Genomic DNA, 27,218 nt, shown 5'->3' on the forward strand with positions numbered 1-27,218 from the left:
CAGATTAGTTAACGTTACAGGTTACAGGCATAGTGGACATTTCGAATCTGCAGGGTAGGGCAAGTGCAAGTGCAGATAAGGCGTAGCTAAACAGTCAAATCTATGGCGATCAAACAGTAAAAGCAGGTTAGTACAAACATTATAAGAAGACGTTACGTATAAAGTGACATACGCTATGTCGCATTCTCAATAAGCCATTTTATGGTGTTCTTTCTGAAGTTATTGAAGGTTTGGTCAGATCTGAGTGCAAGGGGTAGGGAGTTCCATAACTGTGCTGCCTTAACTGGGAAGCTGGAACCTCCAATGGTGGCTAGTTTGAATCTGGGCACTAGGAGGCAGTTGGGGCTGGCTGTCCTTGTGAGTCTCGTTGGATTTTTCCTGTTGAAGCGTTCTGAGAGGTATCGGGGAGCTTTGTTGTTTAGGCATTTGTGGATAAGGGACGCAGATTTAAGGTTGATTTTTTCTTGGGTGGAAAGCCATTTGTGTTTTCGTCTTATTTCTGAAATGTGTGCACTTCTGGGGATACTTAGGGCCGCTCTAAGTGCATTGTTTTGGAGCACTTGGATTCTGTGGATGATTTGTTTGGTAGTCCCTATGTAGAGGGCGTTGCAATAATCTAGTTTCGATAAAATGAGGGCTCTAGCTAGAATAAGACAGCTGTCCTCTGAAAGGAATGGTTTCCCAGCTCGTATTAACTTGCATGTATAGGCAGTGGATGATGACAGTGAGTTCACCTGTTTGGTGAAAGATAGTGTCGCATCAAGGTAAAAACCTAGGGTTTTTACTTCTCTGGCGACCTTGATAGTGTTGCCATCGATGATGAAGGCGGAGTAGTTTTGGTTAAGTTTGGAGATACGGGCTGCCGTGCCCAGGATGATGAGCTCTGTTTTGTCATCGTTCAAGCATAGGCCATGGTTGGCCATCCATGCCTGAACGATGCTGTAGACTCTATTCACCAGAGCCAGATCTTCGACGTAATCCCCAGTAAGTGGTAAGAGAATCTGAGTATCATCTGCATAGTTAGTGTAGGTGATACCCAGATTATCAAGATCGTCAAAGAGTGGCTTGGTGAAGATGTTATAGAGTGTCGGCGAGACGCAGGATCCCTGGGGCACTCCGCAGGTGATTGGGATAGGGTCTGCTGCCGCTGCGGGGGAGAACACCCTCATGGTCCTGTCACTAAGAAATGATTGAATCCAGACTATAGCCTCCTCTGAGAAGTGGGCAGCCGAGTCCAAGTGATTACATAGGACTTTATGGTCCACCAGATCAAAGGCGGCTGAGAGGTCTAGAAGGAGGAGGAGAGCTAGTTTTCCCTCGTCTCTGAGTGAATCTATTTGGGCTTTTAGGTCGATAAGGGCAGTCTCTGTGCCGTGTTGCGGACGGAAACCGGATTGGCGGGTGCCGAGGAGATGGTTCATCTCAAGGAAGTTCTGGATTTGGGTGTATGCTACCTTGTCTAATATTTTTAGTAGGAAGGGAACCGTGGTGATGGGCCTGTAGTTAGTAGGAATGTTGGGGTCCAATGTTTGCTTTTTTAGGAGGGGGAGTACCCAAGATTCCTTTAGATTGCGGGGGATGGTGCCCGTAGTAAAGGAGGCATTGATAAGTTTTGTGATAAAGGGGGCTAAATCCCTAGCCGCATCCTTGATCAGTTGTGCGGGGCATTGGTCGCCTTTGCAATTAGAAGGTTTGAGAGTCAAAATGGTCTTCTCTACCTCAATTACTGAGACCTTGGAGAAACGGAATTGGGTGGATTCTGGGTTGTTGGATGAGGGAATTTTGACTATCAGAGGTTGAGTTGGCAGAGAGGCTTTCTTTAGGGCAATTTTTGTTTGGAGGTTGGATACTTTGTTGGTTAGTGCCAGTTGTATGTCTGTGCACCAAGTTTTGTCTTTGATGGAGTCATCCTGTACTGTGATAGGAGTTTCCAATTCCTTTAGGATGGAGAATAGCTCCTTCATGCTGGAGTTGGATTGGGAGATCCTATTATTATAGGTTTCTTGTTTGGCCAGGATGATGTCTCTTTTGTATTGCGAGGAGATGTTAATTAGGTTAGTTTTATTTTCAGCGGTCGGATGTCGGTTCCAAGCTGTTTCGCATTTTCTCTTCTGTAGTCTTAGGTTTTTTAGGTGGGGTGTAAACCATGAGTTCAAATGCTTTTTGGGTTTACTGATCCGAAGTTTAAATGGAGCAATACTGTCAAGAGCAGAGCACATGGCTGCGTTGAATGCATCCACTAGGATGCCTGGGTCAGAGTGGTCAGGTAGGGAATTTAGTTTGGGTAGGATGTGGGGCAGAATATTGTCGGCTGTGATGTTTTTCTTGTTTCTCGTTAAGGTGGGTGTGGCTGGCGTGGGTGTTAAGACTGTGGGTCTTTTGGTGTTGAGGGTGAAAGAGATAAGGTAGTGGTCAGACCATATTTGGGGGGTGATGGCTGTTATAGAGGGGTAGCAGTTGTGACTGGCAATCCAGTCTAGTGTTCTTCCCTTGATATGTGTGGAAGTATTCACGAACTGCGTGAAGCCTAGCACTGACAGAGTATTGCCTGTGGCAGTAGCATGATGGTCGTTGATATCGTTGAGCCCTAGATTGAAATCTCCTAGTACTAGTGTTTGGGAGGATTCTTTTAGCTTCTCAGAGATAACAGTGGTGATGTCTCCTGCCTGTTCTCCTGAGCTCAGACAGCACTTGGCTGATTCGAAGGAATTGGATTCCCGGAAACTAGCTAAGGCTGCTGACTTATGGGTTGCCAACAGGGCTACTCATAAGGATTTTGGGGCAACTCAGAAAAAGGATGAGGGAAAACAGCCTAAAAAAGACTCAAAAGAGAATTCGAATTACTCAAATTCCAAAGAGGGCCCCAAACAAAACCAGAAGGGTAAGCCACAAGGAAAACTGCAGCAGAATAGTGTGTCTTCTGGTGCCAAATCGGAAGGAGGCCAGAACAAGCCACCATTCCAGAAAGCATTCGGTAAATGCTTGCTTTGTGGCTCAACTGACCACGTGAAAGGAGATCCCAGATGTAAGGTTAAACCTTCAGGGGTCCAGCTTGTCTCCTTAGCCTTCGCTCCAGAGGAGAAAGTCCAAATGGCAAGTGGAAACTTTCTACTGCTAGCTGACGAACCCATTGGAGTCTCAGCCAGCGTTTCTTTAGTATCTCTGGGGTTGTGGGAACAACAGAATTTAGATGTCTATAATTCTATCCCCGATAATACTAAAGAGTATTATAAGGACAGTGTCCAGGTGAATGGTCAGGAGACTCCTGCCATTAGGGACACTGGGGCCAGCATAACTGTGGTGGATAAATCGTTTTTTCAGGCTGAGGATGTTGCTAAGGCACCCAAACGCCTCACCAAGTTAGCTGGAGGGTCTGTGCAGATGCTTCCCCAATTACCAGTTCTCATCCAGTGTAACGACATGACTGTGAAGATACCTATCAGCATACAGAGTGAGTTACCAGGACGCGTTCTGTTGGGTATCGATTTGAAAACTCTCGGAGTTGTATTGCATACTCCCAGACCTCCTAGTAAACGGTTACTGGAGCTAACCAGACCCGCAAGAGAGAGGACCATGCGCGGTACTCTCCAGGAGATGATGAAGAAAGAAATCACTCCTGCTCCACTGGACTTGTCGGCCGCTGTCTCGAAGAATTCAGGAGCGAAAGGGAAACCTAAAAATTCTACACCGAAACCAGCAGCCAGCATTTCAGTGTAGCCAACACGGACTTCCCCACGGTTGTCCAAAGTTACACCCGTAACTCCACCTCCAGCCGAGGCTGAGAGGGAGGTACAACCCTGTGTGGTAGAATTAGACTCTGAGGAAGAGCTAATGGAAGACCAGGAACTCATTGGAGATCTGGATCCTGTTGACCATCCTGAGCTGCAGTCTTTACTGGCAGAAGGTGGACCCAGCAGGGCAGACTTCAGTAAGGGACAGAGAGAATGTCCAACTCTGGAAGGTCTTCGCCACCAGGCAGAAGCTCAGGCTGAAGGGCAAGAGCCTGGGAAATACAGGTTGCACTGGGAAGATGGCCTCTTCTACAGTGAACCGACCGAGTCTGCACCTGGAGACTACAAACGACTTGTAGTACCCCAAGAGAACAGACCACAGTTCTTGCAGTTAGCCCACGAGATACCTTTGGCTGGTCACTTGAGTTTCAAGAAGACTAAGGAAAGGCTCTCCCTCTACTTCTATTGGCCGAAGATGGGGGCCGAAGTGGAAAAACACTGCAGGAGCTGCCACACCTGCCAGACCTCTGGTAAGGTGGGCTCCAAGAATGTGGCACCTTTAGTGCCTCTCCCAGTTGTGGGAGTCCCATTTGAGAGAGTAGGGATTGACATTGTTGGTCCCCTTGATCCTCCAACCTCCTCAGGCAACAGGTTTATACTTGTTGTGGTAGACCATGCTACTAGGTATCCTGAGGCAATTCCTATGAGGACTGTTACAGCTCCGGCTGTGGCTAAGGCACGCCTTGGTATGTTTACTAGGGTCGGGTTTCCTAAGGAAGTAATCTCTGACAGGGGGTCAAACATTATGTTCCACTACATGAAAGCCATGTGGAAAACCTGTGGAGTTACTTACAAGTTCTCAACAGCTTACCACCCACAAACCAATGGGTTGGTAGAACGGTTCAACCGAACCATGAAGAGCATGATAGGTGCTTTAGAAGGACCCCTTAAGCGTAAGTGGGACCTTCTACTGCCATGCCTTCTCTTTGCTTATAGAGAAGTCCCTCAGGAGGGAGTAGGTTACTCTCCATTCGAGCTTCTCTATGGTCATCCCCTCAGAGGTCCATTGGCCCTGATTAAGGAGGGGTTGGAGAGTGCTCCTTCCCCCAAGCCAGTCAGAGTGACTGACTACGTGATAGGTCTCCGGAGGAGAATGTCGCACATGATGACGGAAGCAAGCGATAACTTGAAAGCTGGACAAGCATTGGTCAAGCACTGGCACGATCAAAAGGCTAACATGGTTGAGTTCGCTCAAGACCAGCTCGTTCTCGTTATGATCCCAACAAGGCAGAGGGCCTTGCAAGACAAATGGATGGGACCCTTCAGAGTTGTGGGTAAACTCGGAGAGGTCAACTATCTGGTGGACTTGGGAAATCCCAAGGAGGCTCCGACAGTCTTTCACACCAACCGACTCATAGCGTATGTCTCAAGACCCGATGTAGGAGCATTGCTTCTAGCATCATCCGAGGAAGAAGAAGAGAGTGAAGCTCTTCCGGATCTCCTCAGAGGCTTACCTTTGGACGAAAAAATTGAAGGAGTAAATCTCTCTTCAAATCTGACACCCGAGCAACAAGAAGAGTGCAAATCTATGTTGAATCAGTTTGCCTCTCTGTTCTCGCTTTCACCAGGCTTGACCCCTTGGGGCCAGCATGACATACTCACTGGTGACTGTCTGCCGGTCAAAAGCAGAGGATACCGAATGTCAGAGAACGTACGAACCCATCAAAGGTGAGGTCAGCAAGATGCTCGATCTCGGGGTAATAGAGCCCTCTACTAGTCCATGGTCTAGCCCAGTTGTGTTAGTACCAAAGGCCGGATCTAAAGAGCTTAGATTCTGCGTGGATTATAGAGCTCTTAATGCAGTCACCAAGACTGATGCCCGCCCTTTACCAAGAACGGATGAGTTGGTGGATAAACTTGGCGCCGACAAGTTCCTCAGCACATTTGACTTGACGTCAGGCTATTGGCAAATAGCCCTGACAGACCATGCCAAGGAGAAAACTGCATTTTCTACCCCCGTTGGCTTATACCAGTTTAAGGTAATGCCTTTCGGATTGAAGAATGCACCTGCTACGTTTCAACGGATGGTAAACCAGGTTCTGAATGGGATGGAGGACTTCTGCATGGCATACTTGGATGACATCGCAGTGTTCAGCAATTCCTGGGAAGAACATGTAACCCACCTGAGAGATGTTTTGCAGGCTCTTGCACAAGCCAATCTGACCATAAAGGCGAGTAAATGCCAAATTAGGCAGAGTAAGGTAGTCTATCTTGGACATGAGGTAGGAGGTGGAGAAATAAGGCCTTTGCTCAGTAAGATTGAAGCTGTGCAAAATTGGACAACACCTACTACTCAAACCCAAGTGAGAGCCTTCCTAGGCCTCACTGGGTATTACAGGAATTTCATAGAGAACTATGGGGCCATAGCTTCTCCACTGAATGTCATCTCCTCGCCCAAATTTCCTAAAAAGGTTAGGTGGAGCGAGGAGTGCAATCAGGCTTTTGAAAACCTGAAAAAGGCTCTTTGCCAAGCCCCAGTACTCAGAGTTCCTGATTACCGCCAACACTTCATTGTGCAGACAGATGCTTCAAATGTAGGAATAGGTGCCGTACTCAGTCAACTGGATGGGAAAGGTAGGGAGCACCCGTTTGCTTCATCAGCCGCAAGCTGAAGGATCCTGAAACAAGGTGGGCAACAATCGAAAGAGAGTGCTTTGCTATTGTGTGGGCTCTGAAGAAGTTTAGGCCATACTTGTATGGTTCTACTTTTGTCATTCAGACTGACCACCAACCCTTGAGATGGTTAATGCAAATGAAAGGGGAAAACCCAAAACTATTGAGATGGTCAATCTGCCTGCAAGGGTTTGATTTCACCATTGAGCACAGGTCAGGGTGTCACCACCAAAATGCTGATGGTCTCTCTAGGATGTATGTCATCGACTAGAGGTATGAGATTCATCCAGGAGTGGATTAAATCCTCCTGTCCCTTAGTCTGTGGGGGGGGCGAGTGTTAGGGAGAATTCTCTGTTTAGGCTGAATTTCCTAACCTAGTGAGTCCCCCAGCAGCTTTGCTGGATTTCTGGAGTTTGTTTTTTCCATCCTGCCAAGAGTGAGACTCTTTTTCTCCCACTCTTGGACATGATTTATGGACCTTAATGTGTGTAATTCCTTTGAATGTCCATGTGTTCTATGGGCTATGGGGTCTTTTACTCCATAGGGTCTCATTTGTTTTGCTATGTGTGTTACACCGCACCCTCCATGCGGTAGCACTGGGGCATCCTAGCGGAACTCCATCATAGACTCCATACCCGGACTACTGTCTCCCTGGGCATGTAAAGTCACCATTGGCTTTACTAGACCTAAATTTACTAACAGAACTAGTACAAACCATCCTATTGTGGACGTACTAGTAGGGGTAATTCGATTACTCCTAGGTCTGTTATTCGAGGGGGCACTGTCCCGTCCCCCCTCGTCGAGTTTTGGCTGGTGGCAGTGGAAACTACTTGTTATATTCGACCCCGAATATAACCCTATGGGATTCTTCCCATTGTTGGAGATTGATACTGTTTATCGTTAATCTCTAACATACCACCGGTCTACTTATCTTAAATAAGTCTATCGGATGGTATTTTCTGCCAGAACTCGGCTTTTTAAAATGGCGTCTGTGTTCGTCTCTGTGACTCCTAAACCAAAGGTTGAGCCCTTTGTTACACTTTTGGCGGGCTTCTGCACAGAGACCCTCCAAAGTGGTGCCATTCTGTCTGGGTTACCACAGGGGTGTGGGAGGGGGTTTAGGCACCCTGGACCGAGTTTCCTTGCCAACTCCGGTCGCACTCTGGTGTGATTGGCCCAAGTGGTGAGCCTCCCCGCTCACCACTTAGCGTTTGTTGATTGACAGCTAGGCTGAATGAATGGGGGTTTTCTGCATAAAAGCAGGGCTTTTGGGACTGGATCTTCAGAAGTCGCCACAGGACCTAAGAATCCGACGAGGGTAAAGCTGAGCCGACCTGCAACGACGACACCTCCGGTGGAGCCCTGCTGAACCGACTCACCACTTCCTGACGACAGAGGAGATCTCCCTGACTGGTGGGAACAACCAGTCCCCTTTGCTTTTTCTTCGCCTCAGGACGCAGTGGTCGAATTGCCCGTGCAGAGCACCTCGGCAACCAGATAGCCACTACCCCTGTACCGTGACCAAAAGGTGGTGCCTTGTGACGGAGCACTCCGCGGCTGGTTCTCTTCCCTGGTGGTGCAACGATCTTCAACTTTCCTTCGACGACGAGATCATCTCTTCTCTTGGCAAAGACCGGACGTGCATCCACCACCAGGAACAACTACCCCCGCCGGAGCTGTCTCTCCACAATCAAGGTACTGTGTCCGCCTGGCTTCCCTTGTTGCCGGATAGAGTGAGGTGTCTTAATCCTCGCCTCTCCATAGGGTCGCCTCCAAGCTTTCTCTAGCGTGTTGTTCTGAACTGGTCCAATCTGCCGATAACAATTTGCTACAAAGACTCGAACGCATTTTCACTAAGATACTTTTTGTTACATATCGCCTTGCCTGTCTCCGAGTGGGCCTGGCCTCTGAACTTTGGAATCTACAGTGGTTCTTGTCTTCTTGCCTTGCATCTTTGTTCTTACACGTATTGGTATCGAGTTGATTTCGTAACCCGCCTTTTTTTCTCCCATCCTAACGAATACTAGAGTGCCATCTAGGTTAAAGCATACACCTCTGTCTGCAAATAAGTGATGCCGTTGAACCTAGACTTGTCGAACGATTGTTAGAGGGCTTGATCTGTTTTTCTCATAGTAATTGCGATTGAAGTTGTTTGCCATATTAGTGCCAGAGTGTTTTCTATAGATGTGTAGTTATAAATAAATACCTTTATATCTTTACACCGAAGCCTTGTTCCGTGTTTGCTTGTTCTACTGTGTAGATAGCCCTATTTTGTATACTCCACATACTGCCTAACTCTTCTTGAGGGAAGTCTGACTGCTCAGCCACAGCTACCAAGTGAATCTGTGTGGTACAGACTGCTACCAAGTGGGTTTACTGCCAAACACCTGTAGTCCTAAATCTTTTGCAGTGGTCCAGAGGGAACTGCACAGGTTTGCGCCTAAGAATAATAAATGGCTAAAGTGCATAATGAAGCAAGGAGACAACACCTAAAAAAAAAAAACACACACGCACGCACGCACGCACGCACACACACACACACACACACACACACACACACACACACACACACACCAACTACCTTTCTTCATGAAGAAACTATAACATAGGCTTTATTTTCAGATAAATATAGCCATGCATTTCCAGACAGAGGGAGACTCAATCCCTTCCAGTTGGCTCAATTGTCTCTCCATTGCTGTTTGCTTGCCAGGCTCCTCCAGCCATATCCCACTGTTTACTTTTTCAGCAGCAGCCAATGTCTTATCATTCCTAATGAAATGTAAGGTGACGCTGTCATAACAACAAATGCACGTAGGGGTGATTTGCTACTGATGGATCAGTGTCACGCTAGGGAGACCCTGCCCATTGTGAAGTATTCCAGGGATATTATGCGTCTATCTCTAGAGCGTTGTTTTTATCCTGGGGCAGGGTTGTCACAGTGTTCCGTGGGTGTATTATCATTAGTATATGGTTCACCTGTGTTGTTTTTCGTGGAGTAGAAAGAGAAGTCTGTATCTTTTCTGTGAGGCCTTGGTGTTGCCTGGGTCATATTGGAAGTTTTGTATCGGAGGACGTTGTGTTTGTTGGGTTAGTTTAGAAGTGTTGCATCTTGTCTATGAGATGTGGTCTGGATTACACTGGGAGTGTGTGGTGTATCTGGTCTGCAAGGACTTTGAGTTGTCTCAGTGAGTTTCAAACTTTTGCATCTTGTCTATGAGGTGTGGTCTGCATTATACTGGGAGTGTGTAGTGCACCTGGTCTACAAGGACTTTTCAGTTGTCTCAGTGAGTTTCAAACTTTTGCATCTTGTCTATGAGGTGTGGTCTGCATTATACTGGGAGTGTGTAGTGCACCTGGTCTACAAGGACTTTGAACTGTCTCAGTGATTTTAGAAGTATTGTAGCGTGTCTATGAGGTGTGGTCTGGATTACACTTGGGAGTGTGTGGTGCATCTGGTCTACAAGGTCTTTGAGTTGCCTCAGCGAGTTTGCCGTGTCTTGTTCACAAGCCCGACGCTGCTCTCTAAGCAACCACTGGATGGGCTAAAAAGGGAAATCTCTTTTCAGGTCCTTTTTCCCAGTGGCCTTTCCTGATCATACGGTGTACGCATGTTCCAGTTGGAGCTTTGCCAATCCACTCCTCAGTGACTTGAAGTGGTTGACGATCACCAACTCCCATTATAAACCTACTGAAAATGTGGAAGTTGTTTGCAACATATCATCAACCGCTGTGTTTGGTTTTTGTTAGTGATCTGGCGGTAGAAGAACCACACGCCTCTAGCATATCATTTAGTTGCTAGTTCCACCATTTTTCAGAGGTTACTTTTTCTTACCTCTTGCTTATCCGATAGTCTACTTCTGACTGCTTCTCACCTGAAGCAACCACCGACCTTCGCAACTAATGAAGGGAAGAGAAACAAAAATAAGAGAAAAGTGAATGATCATTTTATAATAAACCTTCTGGTCATTTAGTGCCACACAAATTCAAATGATACATGAAACTATAATAATATCAACCATGCGCTTCCGCAGTGTTTTCCCTATTGCGATGCATGGGAACCCTTCCAATAGCCCACCATTCACCCCCAGCACAAATCCAGCATCATGTGACTTCCCTACAGGGATTTGTATGGGAAGGGCTGTGTTACAAATACTTTGCTACCGTGCTCTAGTTAGACAGCCACAAAAGAATCCTGACATCAGAGGATGTTTATTTAGTTTCATTTATTGGTCATTTATAAGGTGCCTATACAACAAATGTTGTTTCAAGACGCCACAAGACAAGTGTGTAGGGGATATAAAAGGGCCCAATTGGAGCCCTGGAAGGTCAGTCGGAGAGGAATGAGATCAACTGATCTAGTGCCAGGCCTGTGATACCAAGGGTGACCCGAATTGTCAGGGTGGCATGATTGATTGTGTCGAAGGCAGAGGAAAGATCAGAAGGATGAGAACGGATGGAGAGTTGATATCTAGATTTGAGAGCAAGTCATCACGGGTGTTCAGTAGAGCAGTTTCCATGCCTCTGGCTGCTCTGAAGCCGGACTGGTGGTTGTGGAGACAACCAACAGATTCAGTGTGTTGGATCAGTTGGGAGATGGCCAGACTCTCCAGGAGCTTGCCCAGGAAGGGGGTAATGGAAATAGGGCGGTAGTTAGCGAGGCAGGAGGGGTCAGCACAAGAGGGGGAGCAAGGGAGAAAGATAACAATAACGGTCCTACTAGGCCTTGTGACATTCGGATTGTGCAAGTGCAGTAACAAGAAGTGCGAGGGTGAGGGGGAGTGACGGTCAGCATGAAATGCGAAGTGCTAGGGTGGGAAGGGAAGTGCAGGGTAAAGAGGAGAGAGTGCAAGTGAAAGGGGGAGTGTAGGAGGGGGGAGAGTGCCACAGAGACTAGGTGAGTGCTAAGGTGAGGCCAGGAGGGCAAGTGCCAGGGATGGCATGGGTTGCAGGGGGTGAGGGTCCTCGCACTTAGGTCCATATGCTAAGTGCGAGGAGGTGGGGTGGACTGGGTGGGGGGGCCTGGTGCCCTGTAGAACTCAGGGGGACCCACCCAGCCAGTCACTGGAGGAGGCAGACAGGGGTGTTACCAGGGGAGGGGGAGATGGAAGGAAGAAGAAAAAAGGAGGTCTTGAGGAGCTACTGGAATTTAAGAAGATCTGGCTCAAGCCTGAGAGGGGCAGGGAGACCATTCCAGAGGGAGGCTCCAGCAGAGGAGCGAGATCTATCCTCCACTCTCTGCTTAGAGAAGCATCTGATCTGCAGAGAGTTGGAGCTAGAAGACTGGAGGTCTCAAGCAGGGAGGCATTTAGGGAGAGTTGGATATAGTGGGGTGCCAGGCTCCAGAAAGCCTCATGGATGATGCAGAGGGTCTTGAACTTGATCCTAGCAGCAACCAGGAGCAGGTGGAGAGATTTTAGGGCTGGAGAGATTCAGTCCCTGGGCTTGAGGCCAAGGATTGCAGTCATATTCTGGAATAGTTGAAGGGGGCAAAGGGAGGATAAAGCAAAATTGAGGAAGAGGCTGTTGCAGTAGTCCAGCCTAGAGAGGACCAGTGCTTTAGAGACATTGAGTTTCTGGGGGAAGGTGAGGAAAGGAAGCAATCCTCTGAGGCGGTGCAGGTGATAGTAGGGCTTCTTGGTAAGGTCCGTGAGAGAGAAGGAGAGAGAGGAGTAAAAGATGACACCAACATTTTTGCCTCACAAGAGGGTGAGGGGAGGGGGCCCATAGAGAGCGGCCAGAGGGTAGGAGGGAAGGAAGGAGCTGTGGTCCCAATGAGAAGAATCTCAGTCTTACTGGAATTAAGACAGAGATCATTGGCAGCACACCATTTCTGAATAGCAGTCAGGCAGGGAAGAGAGAGCAGGAAGAGGAGGCAGTATAGGGAAGATTGAAGGAGAGCTGTGTGCTGTCTGCATAACACCGGAAGTGAGGAGAGAAGGAGGAGATCAGTTGGACCAGAGGGACGAGGTAGATGTTGAAGAGCCACGGCGAGAGCATAGAGCCTTGAGGGGTGCCGCAACTGGAGAGTGTGATAGGGGAGAGAAAAGGGCCCAGTTGGACCTGGGAAGGTCAGTTGAAGAGGAATGAGGTCAACCAGTACAGATCCAGGCCTGTGATGCCAAGAGTGTTACAGAGCCAATTTGTCAGGGTGGCATGATTGATTGTGCCTAAGGCAGAGGAAAGATCAGAAGGATGAGAACAGATGGAGAGTTGGAATCTAGATCTGAGAGCAAGTATTCACGGGTGTTCAGTAGAGCTGTTTCCGTACTTCTGGCTACTCTGAAGCCAGACTGGTGGTCGTGGTGACAACCAACAGATTCAGTGTGTTGGAACAGTTGGGAGATGGCCAGACTCTCCAGGAGTTTGCCCAGGAAGGGGCTAATGGTAGTTAGCCAGACAGGAGGGGCCGGCAGAGGAGAGGATGCACAAGGGAGTGTTTGAGGGGTAGCGGGAAGGAGCCAGTGGCAAAGGAGTGATTACAGAAATTGGCCAAGGCTGGCGCAAGGGAGGCAATGTTGTCCTGTTTGGAGGAGAATTTCATAGAGAGGACTTGTCTAGAGACCTCATCCAGTGCTACGGGTGAGAAAGAGGAGAGTAGGAGGGAAGGGGAGAGTGGGGCCAAGAGAGGCCTGCGAGCTGGGAAGGGAGGAGGGAGGGGACTGGAGGAGAGTAAGGACAGGATGCCCTGAGGTTTGGTTAAGAAGTGGGAGGCCAGTGAAGTAAAGAGTGTCAGGGATGGCAGGGGAGAAGAGGAGACTGCAATAGGATTGGCGAGTTCCTTGGAGATTTTAAACAGTTTGCCCATTTTGATAGTGGTCCTAGAGATGCAGGCTTGGATATGGGCCCTCTTGTTTTAGCGAATGTAGAGTCTCTATTGCCTCTGGAGCAGGCGGCAGGCCAGTTTGTCAGAGGATGTGCCTGATTCCCGCCACTTCCATTCATCAACTCTGCACTTGCGTTTCAGAGAGGCTAGGTCAGAGTCATACCAGGTGCTACGCTTGGAGGCAGGCTTCATGCAGATCTTGGCCATCTTCTACAGGCTCACCCCCTTCTCCGTCATCTGAATACAGAAACCTTGGAGTCCTCTTCGACTACTCTCTTTCCTTCATCCATCACATTCAGGACTTTCCCAAGAAGTCCCACGTTCAACTCCACCTCCTCAAAGGAATTCTTCTTTTCCACAATTCCTCCCAGAAGCTCAATGTCGCTAGAGCTCTGGCTCTCTCTAGGTTGGACTACTGCAAATGCCTCTTCCTTAATCTACCCTCTTCTTCTCTACGACCCCTCCGGCTAATCCAGAATAGGGCTGCAAGACTTATCCTTGGCCTGAAGCCCAGGGACCGCATCTCTTCAGCCCTAAAATCTCTCCACTGGTTCCCGGTTGCTGCTGCGATCAAATTCAAATCCCTCTGCGTCATCCACAAGTCTGCCTGGGGCCGGGGACCATGCTATCTACAACTTGCTCTCACTAAATACTCTCCCTCCAGTTCTTTACGTTCCTCCGGAACCAACTCTCTGTGTGTTGAGGGCTTTGCTAAACAGCCAGCTAGTGGCCGATCTCTCTCCTCAGCAGGCTCCCTCCTATGGAAAAGCCTCCCCCTTCCACTGTGTCTTGAGCCGGATCTCCTCAAATTCCGGAAGCTCCTCAAGACTTTCCTTTTCACCTCCTCCTTCCCTTCCTCCCTCTAACACCCAATCGCCTACAGCCTCCACCCGCACCCAGCACTTTGCCTTGGCACCCACTGGCATATGTCACCACAGGCCAGCACCTATTTTATTGGCGACTGACCACTCCACCAAGGCACTTACAGCTGCACACTCCCTAGTTCTTGTTGCACCTAGCATTTACCCCCACCACTCCCTCATCTCTTCGCTCCTCTCTCTGCACTTGCACGATCTGAATGCTCACAACGCCTAGTAAGAGGGCCTCTATCTTTCACTGTTGTATCTGTTCTTCATTTCCATGTCTGCACCCTGTTGCCCTGTGGGCGCTTTGAAACACAATTTACTTGATTTATAAGCCTTTCAAATTCACAATAAAGAAGAAATACTCATGAGAGGGACAAGGATGTCCATGGTGTTGGTGATTAAGAGGTGAAGATTAGCAAGGGCAGAGTCAGTGTAGAAGTCCATGGCAGGGGTGGGAGGAGGACTGAAAGTGGCGGCTAAAGCAGCAACTGACACTCGCTTCATCGGTCGAATGACAGAGAAGGAGACTGGCAGTGCAGGCAGAAGCTTAGCCGGGGGACCTAAGAGATCCAAGCTCCACTAACCCATATACAAAGGTAACACAATTTCCTATCATAATTATGTTCTGTTTTTGTTCCTGTGTTTCGAGTAGGGCTCCTGAAGTTTTTCAGGCCATCCTAATATGGCTGCCATGATCCTCAGACCCCATCATGTGTTCTGTTCGAACCGGGTGAGGTCAGCGGACCAAGCTGTGAGCAGCCACCTACCTTCCTATTCATCTGACAGAAACTACCCTGGGAGTGCATCCTATTGAACTTTTTTAATGTTTTGTCACTTTTTAGTGTCACAACTCCTAAAATCAATTTGGTTTGTTGTCCTACTAGCACTTCTGAAATCACGAGGTTGCTTGGCCTCACTTCTGTTTAGTTTGTTAATAGATTATATGCTTGAATTTACATAGGCTCACGTTGTCCCTTTTTAGTTTAATTTGGAATTTCAAAATGTTTTACAGACCATCGTAAGGTGGCCGCCATCTTCCTCTTACACCATGCTCTGTTCCGATTAGACCAGGTAGGTTGTGCCAGTCACTGTGCCAGCTTTGGAAGCACAATAGGCACGCCAATGGTGTGCCAGAAGTAAGCCTGTATGTGCTGGTCCATGGCAGAGCCTGGCATAGGAGGGCCAAGCCACAGTTCTTCCTCAGGCTAGACTTTGTTACTTTGAAAAATCACTCCATCTGTTTGTGCCCCCTAACACCCTGTGGATACTTGCACCACTTCAGCCTGCATCAACTGCAATATGTCCCAAACCTCCCTTTGCCTAGCAGTACCCTTAGCTGAGGAGAAGCCTCACACTTTTCGCCTCACCCATCACTGCCATTTCCAGCCCCCTCTCAGCTTTTGCAACCTGTTATGCCCCACTGAGGCTTGGCTCCATGATGTGGCTGACCCTGTACTGCAGCCTCATTAGGAGTTTGGTGGTATCTGGGTGGCAATACCACGTAGATACCACAAAACTGTATTATGCTTACCACCACTTGTTATTACCACCGGCAGCATTACCACTGGATTACAAGTGGTGGTAGGCAGAGTTAGTCCCCATTAATTGGCATAACCACCGGCGGTAATATTGGCAATTTGGCTGTTTTTGGCCGTTAAGGTGGAGTATTTACCTCCAGCATTCTGCTGGATGTGTTCCCTCTGCCTTCCCTCCAGTCTGATAGTTCGTCAGCGTGGTGATGCAACAGCAATGCAGTGGTAACTCCATGAGCACCTTATTACCACCATTTCTTACCACACAGCCGAACACGTAATGATGCCTTAGTCTTTACTAGCCCCCAGGGCTTCCATCACCCTGACCTGCAGAGACTGCCTCCCCTTTTCCAGTTTGCACATCCTTCTCATTAACTGAGGTCCTTCATCTCACCCCCCTTTCCTGACTCACAGACCCTGCCCATGATCTTAGCCCACTACCTCCCAGCTCCCCTGACTCGTTTGCCAATACCCTGGAAACATGCTGTGGTGGGCTGAGATCAGTGTCTGTGCTGACTACTTCGTCTGCAACCTTAAAATCATGAGTTTGCACAGCTTGGTTTCACCCCATTCCATCTCACCACCATCAACCAGTTCTTACCAAAAGGATGGTCTGATAACTATGCAATCCGGTACTTGATTGCCAAACCCTGCTCTCTAGTACCGCTTCATTCATTTATCAAAATCCGTACCCATCCTTGAAAAAAACAATCTATAGACACACTTGGCTCTGAACTCTGCTCCATGGCCTCTGGTCTCACACATCCCCCACTCGTTTTCTGCAGCCACTGCTTTTGGCTAATGGGTCTCCTCCGTGCTTGAAACACAAATCCCCATGAAGTTCTCAAGTCGTTTCATTGAACCCAGACACTTGCCTGTGGTGCACCGCAGACCCTGCCATTGGAACAGCACAGGCTGAAGCTGCAGAACCTTACCGACGCCTCTTTTTCTGTAAGACTGCTACGCTTGCCCACAAAACACAGCTCAACTGTTAAAAAAACAATCTATTTGCGCAGGCAAATCTACCAATATCTTTGATCATACGGAAAACTGAACCAATAATCAAAAGATATTTGGTGCGGCCCACAAAGATTTTTCATACTCTTTTACTTTCTTCCACCATCTCACTCTCATTTCACCTCTGTTTATAACTGTCTGCTTACTTTCCAGACAAAGCCAAGTCCACCTGGGCTCTCCTCGCCTCCACATTAGTCCCCCTCCCGTATTCCATCTCAAAGCAACCCTCCCTCCACCTGCTCCACAGCTTGGCATCTACCTCCCTTCTCATTCTTCTCACCCCCATCTACCTGTCCCATCCGGCTTACCTTGTGATGCTTGCCATATTAGCCCCTTGAAACTCTGCCCTGAGGTCTTCTTGGCACATTCCCTCCTCACCCTCTTCAGCAAAGCTCTCAGTTCAGGCAATGTCCACGGCTGTTGTATCTCCCCTCCACAGGAAGTCATAACTTGGTCCAGTAGTGCCATCTAACCTGGGTCCGATCCCTCTTCTGCCTGTTTCCTCCAAGATCCCGAGTGCCCTTATAACCATTCAGCTCAAAGCCTTCCTTGAAAAGTACCAACTCATTCACCCAGATCACAGTACTAAAACGGTGCCAGGTGATATGATATGATAGATTATTTATAACATGCTTAATACTCAGAGGTTTCTAAGCGTGGACCCAGGGATCGACCCTGTGGTGCTCTGTGTCGTCTTACTTCCAAGGTGAACACGTTGCCCCTGAACTATCCTCCCGAGACAGTCGGTCAGCCTGCTTTGCGTAACTAAGGATGATGTGGCAGTGGTGGCCTTAGTCCTTTTAGAACTCATGACGTCCGTTGACATGATTAATCATGCGTTTCTAGTTATCCACCTGTAGGCCATTTCCTTCCGTCTCTTCGCTTTCTCTTACTGCCCCATACCAAGTGGTGTCCTCCATGGCACTTTGCTTGCTCCCCTACTCTGCCACCCCAGTCATGGCATCTCATAGCTTTTCATTCTTTACCTATGATGGCAGCACTCTGCTACTGAACCGCCTCAGCAGTGACCCTACCTCTCCATCCCTTTGATTTAAAAACTGCTTGGATGACATCTTCTCCTGGATGAAAAACCCCTGGATGAAATTTAACTGAGATAATAAAGGTACTGATTTTCAGAGCCCCTTCTATTCTGTTGGCAATGCCCATGTCGCACCATCCCTTCTAACCTGCCCCGGCTTGTGCCCATCATCAGAAACCTAAGATTGAACTTCATGACCAACCCTGCTTAGCCCCACATATCAGCAACATTTCTTCATCATGCCTGCTTCAACTCAAAGTGCTGATCCTATTTTTCGTCACTCCCTCTGCATAAACAGTTGCTATCACTACATTCATGCAATCAGGGGTGGTGCTTGGTCTGGAAAAAATACGGGGCTACGCTAATGCCAGGACTGTCAGGACTCGGAGCTAGTTAGCTTTTTGGTTGTAACCCCTGAGCTTCTACCCAGGGCTACAACCACAAGACCCGGCGCTATACCCCCCTTACCACCCCCTAGCAACGCCTCTGCATCCAATCTCAGTTACATTACTGTAGCTCTCTTCGCCTCAGTCTCCCCTCTTACGCAATCCATCATCTCCGATTAATCCAGAATGTGGCAGCCGATTGACCTCCGACACCAGTTAACACCACATTGTCACACCAATTATTTGCTCCCTTCGCTGGGCCAAGAATTATGTTAAGACCCTTTGTATTGCTCATCACTGATTCCATCAAACCTGATCAGCTTTTTTGACATTCCGATTCAAAGATACACCTTATCCTGGATCCTCCACCCCTCTCAGCTCCGGCTTTTTCCTGGTTCCTAAATTCCTCAACTCTTCAACTGGGAGTCGTTCGTTTTCTGTACTTGCCGCCCAAATATTTAACAAGCTACCAGGCCAACCTGGAACCTCTCTTTCCACGGCCACCTTAAAACCCGTCTCTTTTTTCCGAGTCTTTCCCCACTCTGAGAGTTGTTACAACGCCAGGTGACCTCCTGCTGAACATGCGCCCCACAAGTTTCTACAACATGGCATACTATAACATACAACCTGTGGAGTAAAGCTTTCCTCAATTCTGCATTTTTTTCTTTTATCTATTTTATCTATTCAATTCTTCTAACGCGCGAAATGCCCAGTGGCCTCAAGTCGCATTCAGTTTAATGAATGTTTCTTAATAGACTGAAAGACATAGGCCAATTTTTGTTTTTATTTAAGGTCATGCATTCCTATGTAGCTGATCCTGGGGTACACAGGTCAAGTTTAAAATATAGTAAAAAGAATACATATATATACCCCCTCCACAATTGTTCTAAACAGGTGGACTAATGACATCAGTACAATTCCATTTCTTGTTATTAATTTAAAAACATTATATCATAAATACATTCTTAATATATACATCACAACAGTACAGGTAGACAGAACTACCTGCACACTGACAAACATGTAATTCAATACACATACATACTATCACATCCTATGTAAAATTACTCATTCTCGTCAAGTCCCATTTAGTAATCTTAAAGTTGGTCACATTTACACAAGTCATGAGTTAATCTTGAGCCTGATACGAATCCTGCTTAGAATATCGGCCTAGAAAATGGAAATGGCTGTTTGAACATGTGTGTAGTAAAACCGTGAAGACATAGGGATTGTGGTAGTAACTCAGTTAACTTATGTCTCCATCCACCTATTTGATAGTGTGTAAATCAGCATAACTACTAACTTGTTGTTTGTATGTAGCATCAGGAATCCCTTTAGTTTGCTCCCCTGATGAAGTACCGCTAAGTAAATGTGGTTGAAAGAGCGAAACATGTTGGGTTATGTGTTTTATTGCATGATCATTGCTATAAGAAGCAGATGCCAACTAATGTAAATTATTATACAAAAATCTAAGAATGCAGGTCAAGATTAACTCATGACTTGTGTAATTGTGAGCAACTTTAAAATTACTGAATGGGACAAGATGAGAATGGGTAATTGTAAATAGAATGTGATAGTGTTTATGTGTAGTGATTTACATGCTTGTCAGTGTGCAGGTAGTTTAGTTTAGTTTAGTTTAGTTTATTATTTGTAGGGCGCGCCAGGCCCTGGAGCATCAGGGCGCAGAAGACAAGAATATGCTAAGCTTTGTTACAGGTACAATTACATAAACATAATACATTCTGCCATAAATAAAATATATACAGGTACATGTGCAAGGTCATAATGCAGTATACAGTAAGCAAGAATGAGCAGGGCTGGGGCAGGGTCGAGACAGGAGGTGATCAAAGTACAGGAATATTCACAATGTGGAGGTGATATACAGTGGAATAGGTACAGTAATATACAATGGAGTAAAATACAGAAAGTGGTATCAGAACTGGGGCATGCAGGTGGAAAGCTAGTAGGGACAGTCAGGTCAAGCAGGTCGGATTAGTTAGATGTCATTAGCTCTCAGCCACTTGGTCAAATTCTGCCTAAATTTCGCAAAGGGCTGGGGTTCTCTTATGTCATGTGGTAGGGAGTTCCAAAGCTGTGCTGCTTTGACTGCGAAGCTATGTCCTCCAATAGTGGCACGTTTAAAGCGAGGGACATAGAGGCAATTTGCATTGACCATTCTTGTTGGTCTAAGTGAAGTTCTTAAGTGTAGCCTGTCCATGAGGTAGGGTGGTGCCATGTTATTGAGGCACTTGTGAGTAAGGGAGGCAATTTTAAGTTGGATTTTGTCCTGAGTGGATAGCCATTTATATTCTCTTCTTATAGAGGAGATATGCTCTTTCCTGTTGATCTTAAGCGCGGCTCTCAAGGCATTATTCTGTAGGACCTGGATTTTTTGGATAGTCTGTTTGTTAGCCCCAATGTAAAGACCATTACAGTAGTCCAGTTTGGACAGAATAAGGGCTCTGGCAAGCGTGATGCAGCTGTCTGTAGAGAGGAATTGCTTGCTGGCTCTAATGAGTTTGCAAGTATATGCTGTGGAAGAGGCTAGGGAGTTGATTTGTTTGCCAAAGTTTAAGGTGGCGTCAAGGTAAAAGCCTAGGGTCTTGACTTCCTTTGCTACTTTGATATTGTTCCCATCGATAATGAAGCTGGCATAGTCAGTGTTGAGTTTAGTTATGTATGTCGGGGTGCCTAGGATTATGAGCTCAGTTTTGTCGTCGTTCAGGCATAAGCCGTGTGTGGCCATCCATGCTTGAACGATGCTGCAAATTTTATTCACTAAAGCCAGATCCACGACGTAATCTCCTGAAAGCGGAAGGAGGATCTGGGTATCGTCTGCATAGTTGGTGTAGGCGATACCCAGATGATCCATTTCGTCAAAGAGCGGCTTTGTGAAAATGTTATAGAGGGTTGGTGATACACAAGATCCCTGGGGTACACCGCACGTTATAGGGATTGGGTCAGCTGAGGCTGATGGAGAGAAGACTCTCATGGTACGGTTATTCAGGAAGGATTTGATCCATAATATGGCCTCTTTAGAGAAGTGAGCAGCAGAGTCTAGGTGGCTGCATAAGACTGTATGGTCGACTAAATCGAACGCTGCTGAGAGGTCTAGCAAGAGGAGTAAGGCTGCTTGGCCATTGTCCCTACATTGATCTATTTGGGCCTTGAGATCGATAAGGGCAGTCTCTGTACCATGCTGGGGACGGAATCCAGATTGGCGGGTTCCGAGCAGGTGGTTGGATTCAAGGAAATTTTGTATTTGCATGTATGCCACTTTGTCTAAAATTTTTAGAAGAAAGGGCACAGTCGTGATAGGCCTAAAATTGGTAGGAATGGCAGGGTCGAGGGTTTGCTTCTTTAGGAGTGGCAAGACCCACGACTCTTTAAGATTTTTCGGTACAATGCCGGTAGTGAAGGATGAGTTGATGAGTTTAGCTATGAATGGCGATAATTCTCTTGCAGCATCCTTAATTAATTGGGCAGGGCATTGGTCACCTTTACAGTTGGACGGTTTAAGTCCCAGGATCCCTTTTTCGACTTCAATGGTAGAAACCTTGGAGAAGCAGAAACGTGTTATTTGTTTAGCTTTAAGTAGGGGTGATGGGCTTAGGGCGTCCTGAGGTGTGAGAGATGCTTTTTTAGGGCGATTTTGGTTTGTAAGTTGACTACTTTGTTGATAAGGGCAGATTGAATGTCTGAGCACCATTTTTTGTCCTTGGTGCAGTTTTCTTGGGGAATGATGGGTGTTTCCAGCTCTTTCAAGATACTGAACAGTTCTCTGACACTTGATTTAGATTGGGATATTCTGGTATTGTATGTTTCCTGTTTGGCTAGTAGGATATCTTTTTTGTATTGGGATGATATCTTTGCAAGGTTTAGTTTGTTTTCAACTGTAGGAGTAAGTCTCCATTTGGATTCTAGTTTTCTTTTGGTTAACCTGAGATTTTTTAGGTGGGGGGTGAACCATGAGTTGAGATGTTTTTTCGGTTTACTAGTACGTAATTTGAGCGGTGCTATGTGATCAAGGGCTGAGTTCATAGTTTCGTTGAATTTATCAACTAACATATCAGGCTCCGTGTTAGCTGGGAGCGAGTTTAGTTGGGGTAGTATGATTGGCAACAATTTTTCCGTGGTTATTAGCTTTTTGTTCCTCGTGGGTATAGGAGGGGCAGGTGTGGGCTTGGCTCTGGCTAAGTTAGTATCTACTGTAAATAGAAGAAGAAAGTGGTCCGTCCAGATCTGGGGAACAGTGTCTGTAACAGGTAGTTCTGTATACCCGTAATGATGAGGTGTATATAATAAGAATGTATTTTTGATATAATGGGCCTCATTACAAGTATGGCGCTGTGGGAAAAAATTGGTGGTAGTGTAATTAACACCACTTTTACCGCACCACCATACTACGTGTATGGCCCTGGAGTGGGGCATTTACCTCCAGCATTTTGCTGGAGGTAAATCCTCCCACTATATTCCGAATATCGGCAAAATCGGTGGAATGACTACAGCAGTATTTCCAACAAAAATGCCCCATACAGTTATGGACTCCATAAAATGGGGATTAACTCTGCCATCACCACTTGTAATCCGGCGGTATTTCTGCCAGACCAAGTGGCGGTAACGGTAATTCCATTGGGTGGTATTCCGGCAGATTTAGCACCCGAATACCATCCAACTTGTAATGAGGCCCAATGTTTTTAAATTAATAGCAAGAAATACAATTGAGCTGATGTCATAAATCCACCTGTTTCGAGCAATTGCAGATGGGCTATATATATATGTATTATGTTATCTGTCTAGGGGCAGCCACCCACTGTTAACCCTGGTGTCTCTATGTAACAGAGTTACAAAGGAGTGTGGGAGCCCCTCTACTGAGAACAAACATGGGTCAAATACCTTGTTCTATGGAATTTATTCCATTCGGGAGGGTCTAGAACCACGTTTTAGCTTGCTGCACCCTTCACAGAGGAGAAATAGCCATTTGCATATCAGTCTTTTTCCCACCCACAAGGGCAGTTCAGCGTTGAAATGCTAGGTGAATCTCCTCTGAACAAGAGTACCACAGCAACCCCAGACATGTGTTTCAGCCTAGTCGGGCCTCATCAGTGAGTTGAAGCTGAGCTTCCCTAAGACACAGTGAGCAAGGAGTCCACGTCTGGCTTACCATGGGTTACTTAAGATGAAACCCCAAGTTTTACAAAGTTACAAAGGAGTGTGGGAGGCCCTTCAATGAGAACGAACATGGGTCGAATACCCTGTTCTATGGAATTTCTTCCACTCGGGAGGGTCTACAACCACATTTTATCTCACTGCACCCGTCACAGAGCAGAAATATCCATTTGCATATCAGTCTTTTTCTGTGTAACAGATTGTGTTTAAGTTTACAATATGTCATTTGGTAGCAGCTGGCTGTAGCTTATCATTCTGGTAACTGCTCGTAGCCTTTCTTGGTGGCGTGCTAGAACGGGTGCTTGGACTATTTGCCCAAGTTTGTATTTACTTCTATGAAAAGAACTGTAAAAGCAACATGGGTGTCGTTCAGGGTGGCATTGGATCCCATGCACTCAGACGTCTCCGGCACCAAAGTCGGCACTGCCTGGTCCCGTCCAAAACTTCAAAGCAAAAGCAATTGATGCTGATTCATCGGAAATCTGCTTTCAGGTCTGCAACATTGCAACACTGCAACATTGCAACACTGAAAGCTTGCGACCTGAGGCTGGATTTCTTTTTAGTAAATTCAAGGCTTTGCTAGTTTAGGCTTTTGCGTTCATTGAGATGTGAGAGCTCGCTTTCGTGCCCCTCTCTGGAGATTGAATTCTACTGCTTCTGCTTCGCATGTTACTATAGCAGTGTCTTATAGAATATCAGACTGATGGCTCACCTGATTTGTGAACCTTGTAAGGAGCTTCATTGACTCTTGGAAGGCAACTATGCACCCAGGATCAAACACTGGTGAACAGCTAGAGACAATAGTCCCAAGTGAAGTGGGCTCACATCCTGCCTTTGCCAATTGATTAAACTGTGTGATCCTGGGCAAAATAGATTCACCTCACTGGTGTCCTGTCCTGATTTTCTGTATATGCCACACGTGTGAGCCCCTGGATGCGATTCATTTGTCAGTGTGTGCTTTAAAAAAAGCCCCCTTTACAAATGGTTGCCAGTTGTAGTGGTTTGTCTATATAATAGGAAAATTGAGTAAGTGTAGACGTGTCTGCAAACTATATCACATATAGATGCCGGACTGGCCCTATTATGAAAACATAAATAAATGGGGACTAAAATATATTTTTACAGTTTTTGGAAATTCATTGTTGGGAGCCCTTTAGAAGCGGGGCACGTAGGAGCTTTCCCCGCGCCCTAAAAGTCAGAACTGAGCCTGGGTGGTGCGCGCTTATGAAATGCACATTACAAACAGGACTCTCACTTGATTCTCCTATGAAAAAACACCTTCGAGCCATGGCCTTTGCTGCTATAAATGACCTTTTTTGTGTTATCTCTATTTAAGCAACCGCATGCATCGCTTTCTTAACACACCTGCCTTTTGGGAATGTATTTTATCTGGTCAACCGACTGTTTATTAATCACAAATGTAACTTTTTTTTATCCAAATTGAAATTAACTGGGAATTCTTAATTCCATTTTATTGGAAGTACTTATTATTATTTAAGTTTTGTAATCAATAGATTTTTTTGCCATGTAATTAGGAAATATGTGTCATTTTAGTGGATTTTGATTTGTGTATAATTTTTCATGTATTTTGTGTAAGGTTTGAAATAAATCAATAAAATAAAAAATGTATCTCCTTGACATGATTTTTTGGTGCCCATTGTATTATTGTTGTTTGGACGCTTTCGCTTCTGACTTACATCTCAGGAGAGCAGAGCCATCCCTCACCCAATACAATGGCTACAGAAGTTGCTCTCCTGCTTACTTTCACCTGTTTCACCTTCATGGCTAAAACATCTCTTACTCGAGATGTGGGACGAGCGTAGACATAGCGCCTAGAAGCCATTCCTCTCACTTTCGCCTCTTTCACATTCATGACTAAAACATCTCTTACTCGAGATGTGGGACGAGCGTAGGCATAGCGGCTAGAAGCCATTCCTCTCGTGTGTGCTTCTACTCACTTTCGCCTCTTTCACATTCATGACTAAAACATCTCTTACTCGAGATGTGGGACGAGCGTAGACATAGCGCCTAGAAGCCATTCCTCTCGTGTGTGCTTCTACTCACTTTCACCTGTTTCACCTTCATGGCTAAAACATCTCTTACTCGAGATGTGGGCCAAGCATAGACATAGCGCCTAGAAGCCATTCCTCTCACTTTCGCCTCTTTCACCTTCATGGCTAAAACATCTCTTACTCGAGATGTGGGCCAAGCATAGACATAGCGCCTAGAAGCCATTCCTCTCGTGTGTGCTTCTACTCACTTTCACCTGTTTCACCTTCATGGCTAAAACATCTCTTACTCGAGATGTGGGCCAAGCATAGACATAGCGCCTAGAAGCCATTCCTCGCGTGTGTGCTTCTACTCACTTTCGCCTGTTTCACATTCATGACTAAAACATCTCTTACTCGAGATGCGGGCCAAGAATAGACATAGCGCCTAGCAGCCATTCCTCTCGTGTGTGCTTCTACTCACTTTCACCTGTTTCACCTTCATGGCTAAAACATCTCTTACTCGAGATGCGGGCCAAGAATAGACATAGCGCCTAGAAGCCATTCCTCTCGTGTGTGCTTCTGCTCACTTTCCCCTCTTTCACATTCATAGCTAAAACATCTCTTACTCGAGATGTGGGACGAGCGTAGACATAGCGCCTAGAAGCCATTCCTCTCACTTTCGCCTCTTTCACATTCATGACTAAAACATCTCTTACTCGAGATGTGGGACGAGCGTAGGCATAGCGGCTAGAAGCCATTCCTCTCGTGTGTGCTTCTACTCACTTTCGCCTCTTTCACATTCATGACTAAAACATCTCTTACTTGAGATGTGGGACGAGCGTAGACATAGCGCCTAGAAGCCATTCCTCTCGTGTGTGCTTCTACTCACTTTCACCTGTTTCACCTTCATGGCTAAAACATCTCTTACTCAAGATGTGGGACGAGCGTAGACATAGCGCCTAGAAGCCATTCCTCTCACTTTCGCCTATTTCACATTCATGACTAAAACATCTCTTACTCGAGATGTGGGACGAGCGTAGGCATAGCGGCTAGAAGCCATTCCTCTCGTGTGTGCTTCTACTCACTTTCGCCTCTTTCACATTCATGACTAAAACATCTCTTACTCGAGATGTGGGACGAGCGTAGACATAGCGCCTAGAAGCCATTCCTCTCGTGTGTGCTTCTACTCACTTTCGCCTGTTTCACATTCATGACTAAAACATCTCTTACTCGAGATGTGGGACAAGCATAGACATAGCGCCTAGAAGCCATTCCTCTCGTGTGTGCTTCTACTCACTTTCACCTGTTTCACTTTTATGGCTAAAACTCTGTTGCTCGAGATGTGGGCCAAGCATAGACATAGCGCCTAGAAGCCATTCCTCTCGTGTGTGCTTCTACTCACTTTCACCTGTTTCACCTTCATGGCTAAAACATCTCTTACTCGAGATGTGGGCCAAGAATAGACATAGCGCCTAGAAGCCATTTCTCTCGTGTGTGCTTCTACTCACTTTCACCTGTTTCACTTTCATGGCTAAAACTCATTTACTCGAGATGTGGGCCAAGCATAGACATGGCGCCTAGAAGCCATTCCTCTCGTGTGTGCTTCTACTCACTTTCACCTGTTTCACTTTCATGGCTAAAACTCTGTTACTCGAGATGTGGGCCAAGCATAGACATGGCGCATAGAAGCCATTCCTCTCGTGTGTGCTTCTACTCACTTTCACCTGTTTCACCTTCATGGCTAAAACATCTCTTACTCGAGATGTGGGCCAAGCATAGACATAGCGCCTAGAAGCCATTCCTCTCGTGTGTGCTTCTACTCACTTTCACCTGTTTCACCTTCATGGCTAAAACATCTCTTACTCGAGATGTGGGCCAAGAATAGACATAGCGCCTAGAAGCCATTCCTCTCGTGTGCGCTTCTACTCACTTTCACCTGTTTCACCTTCTGAGCTAAAACATCTCTTACTCGAGATGTGGGCCAAGCATAG

At 46.6% G+C, this 27,218-nt stretch overlaps 1 protein-coding gene across 2 annotated transcripts in view; it reads right to left on the reverse strand.

The window, feature by feature from the left end:
* Positions 1 to 27,218, reverse strand: part of P4HA3 (prolyl 4-hydroxylase subunit alpha 3) — a 356,959-nt gene that overhangs the window by 68,659 nt on the left and 261,082 nt on the right. For both annotated transcript variants that reach the window (XM_069640141.1, XM_069640140.1), the window contains exon 8: positions 10,237 to 10,301. In XM_069640141.1, coding sequence (XP_069496242.1) covers positions 10,237 to 10,301 — 65 coding nt within the window. The remainder of the gene's footprint in view (positions 1 to 10,236; positions 10,302 to 27,218) is intronic.

The sequence above is a fragment of the Ambystoma mexicanum genome, chromosome 7q (genome assembly GCF_040938575.1).
Source record: "Ambystoma mexicanum isolate Mex_15411 chromosome 7q, UKY_AmexF1_1, whole genome shotgun sequence".
NCBI lineage: Eukaryota > Metazoa > Chordata > Amphibia > Caudata > Ambystomatidae > Ambystoma > Ambystoma mexicanum.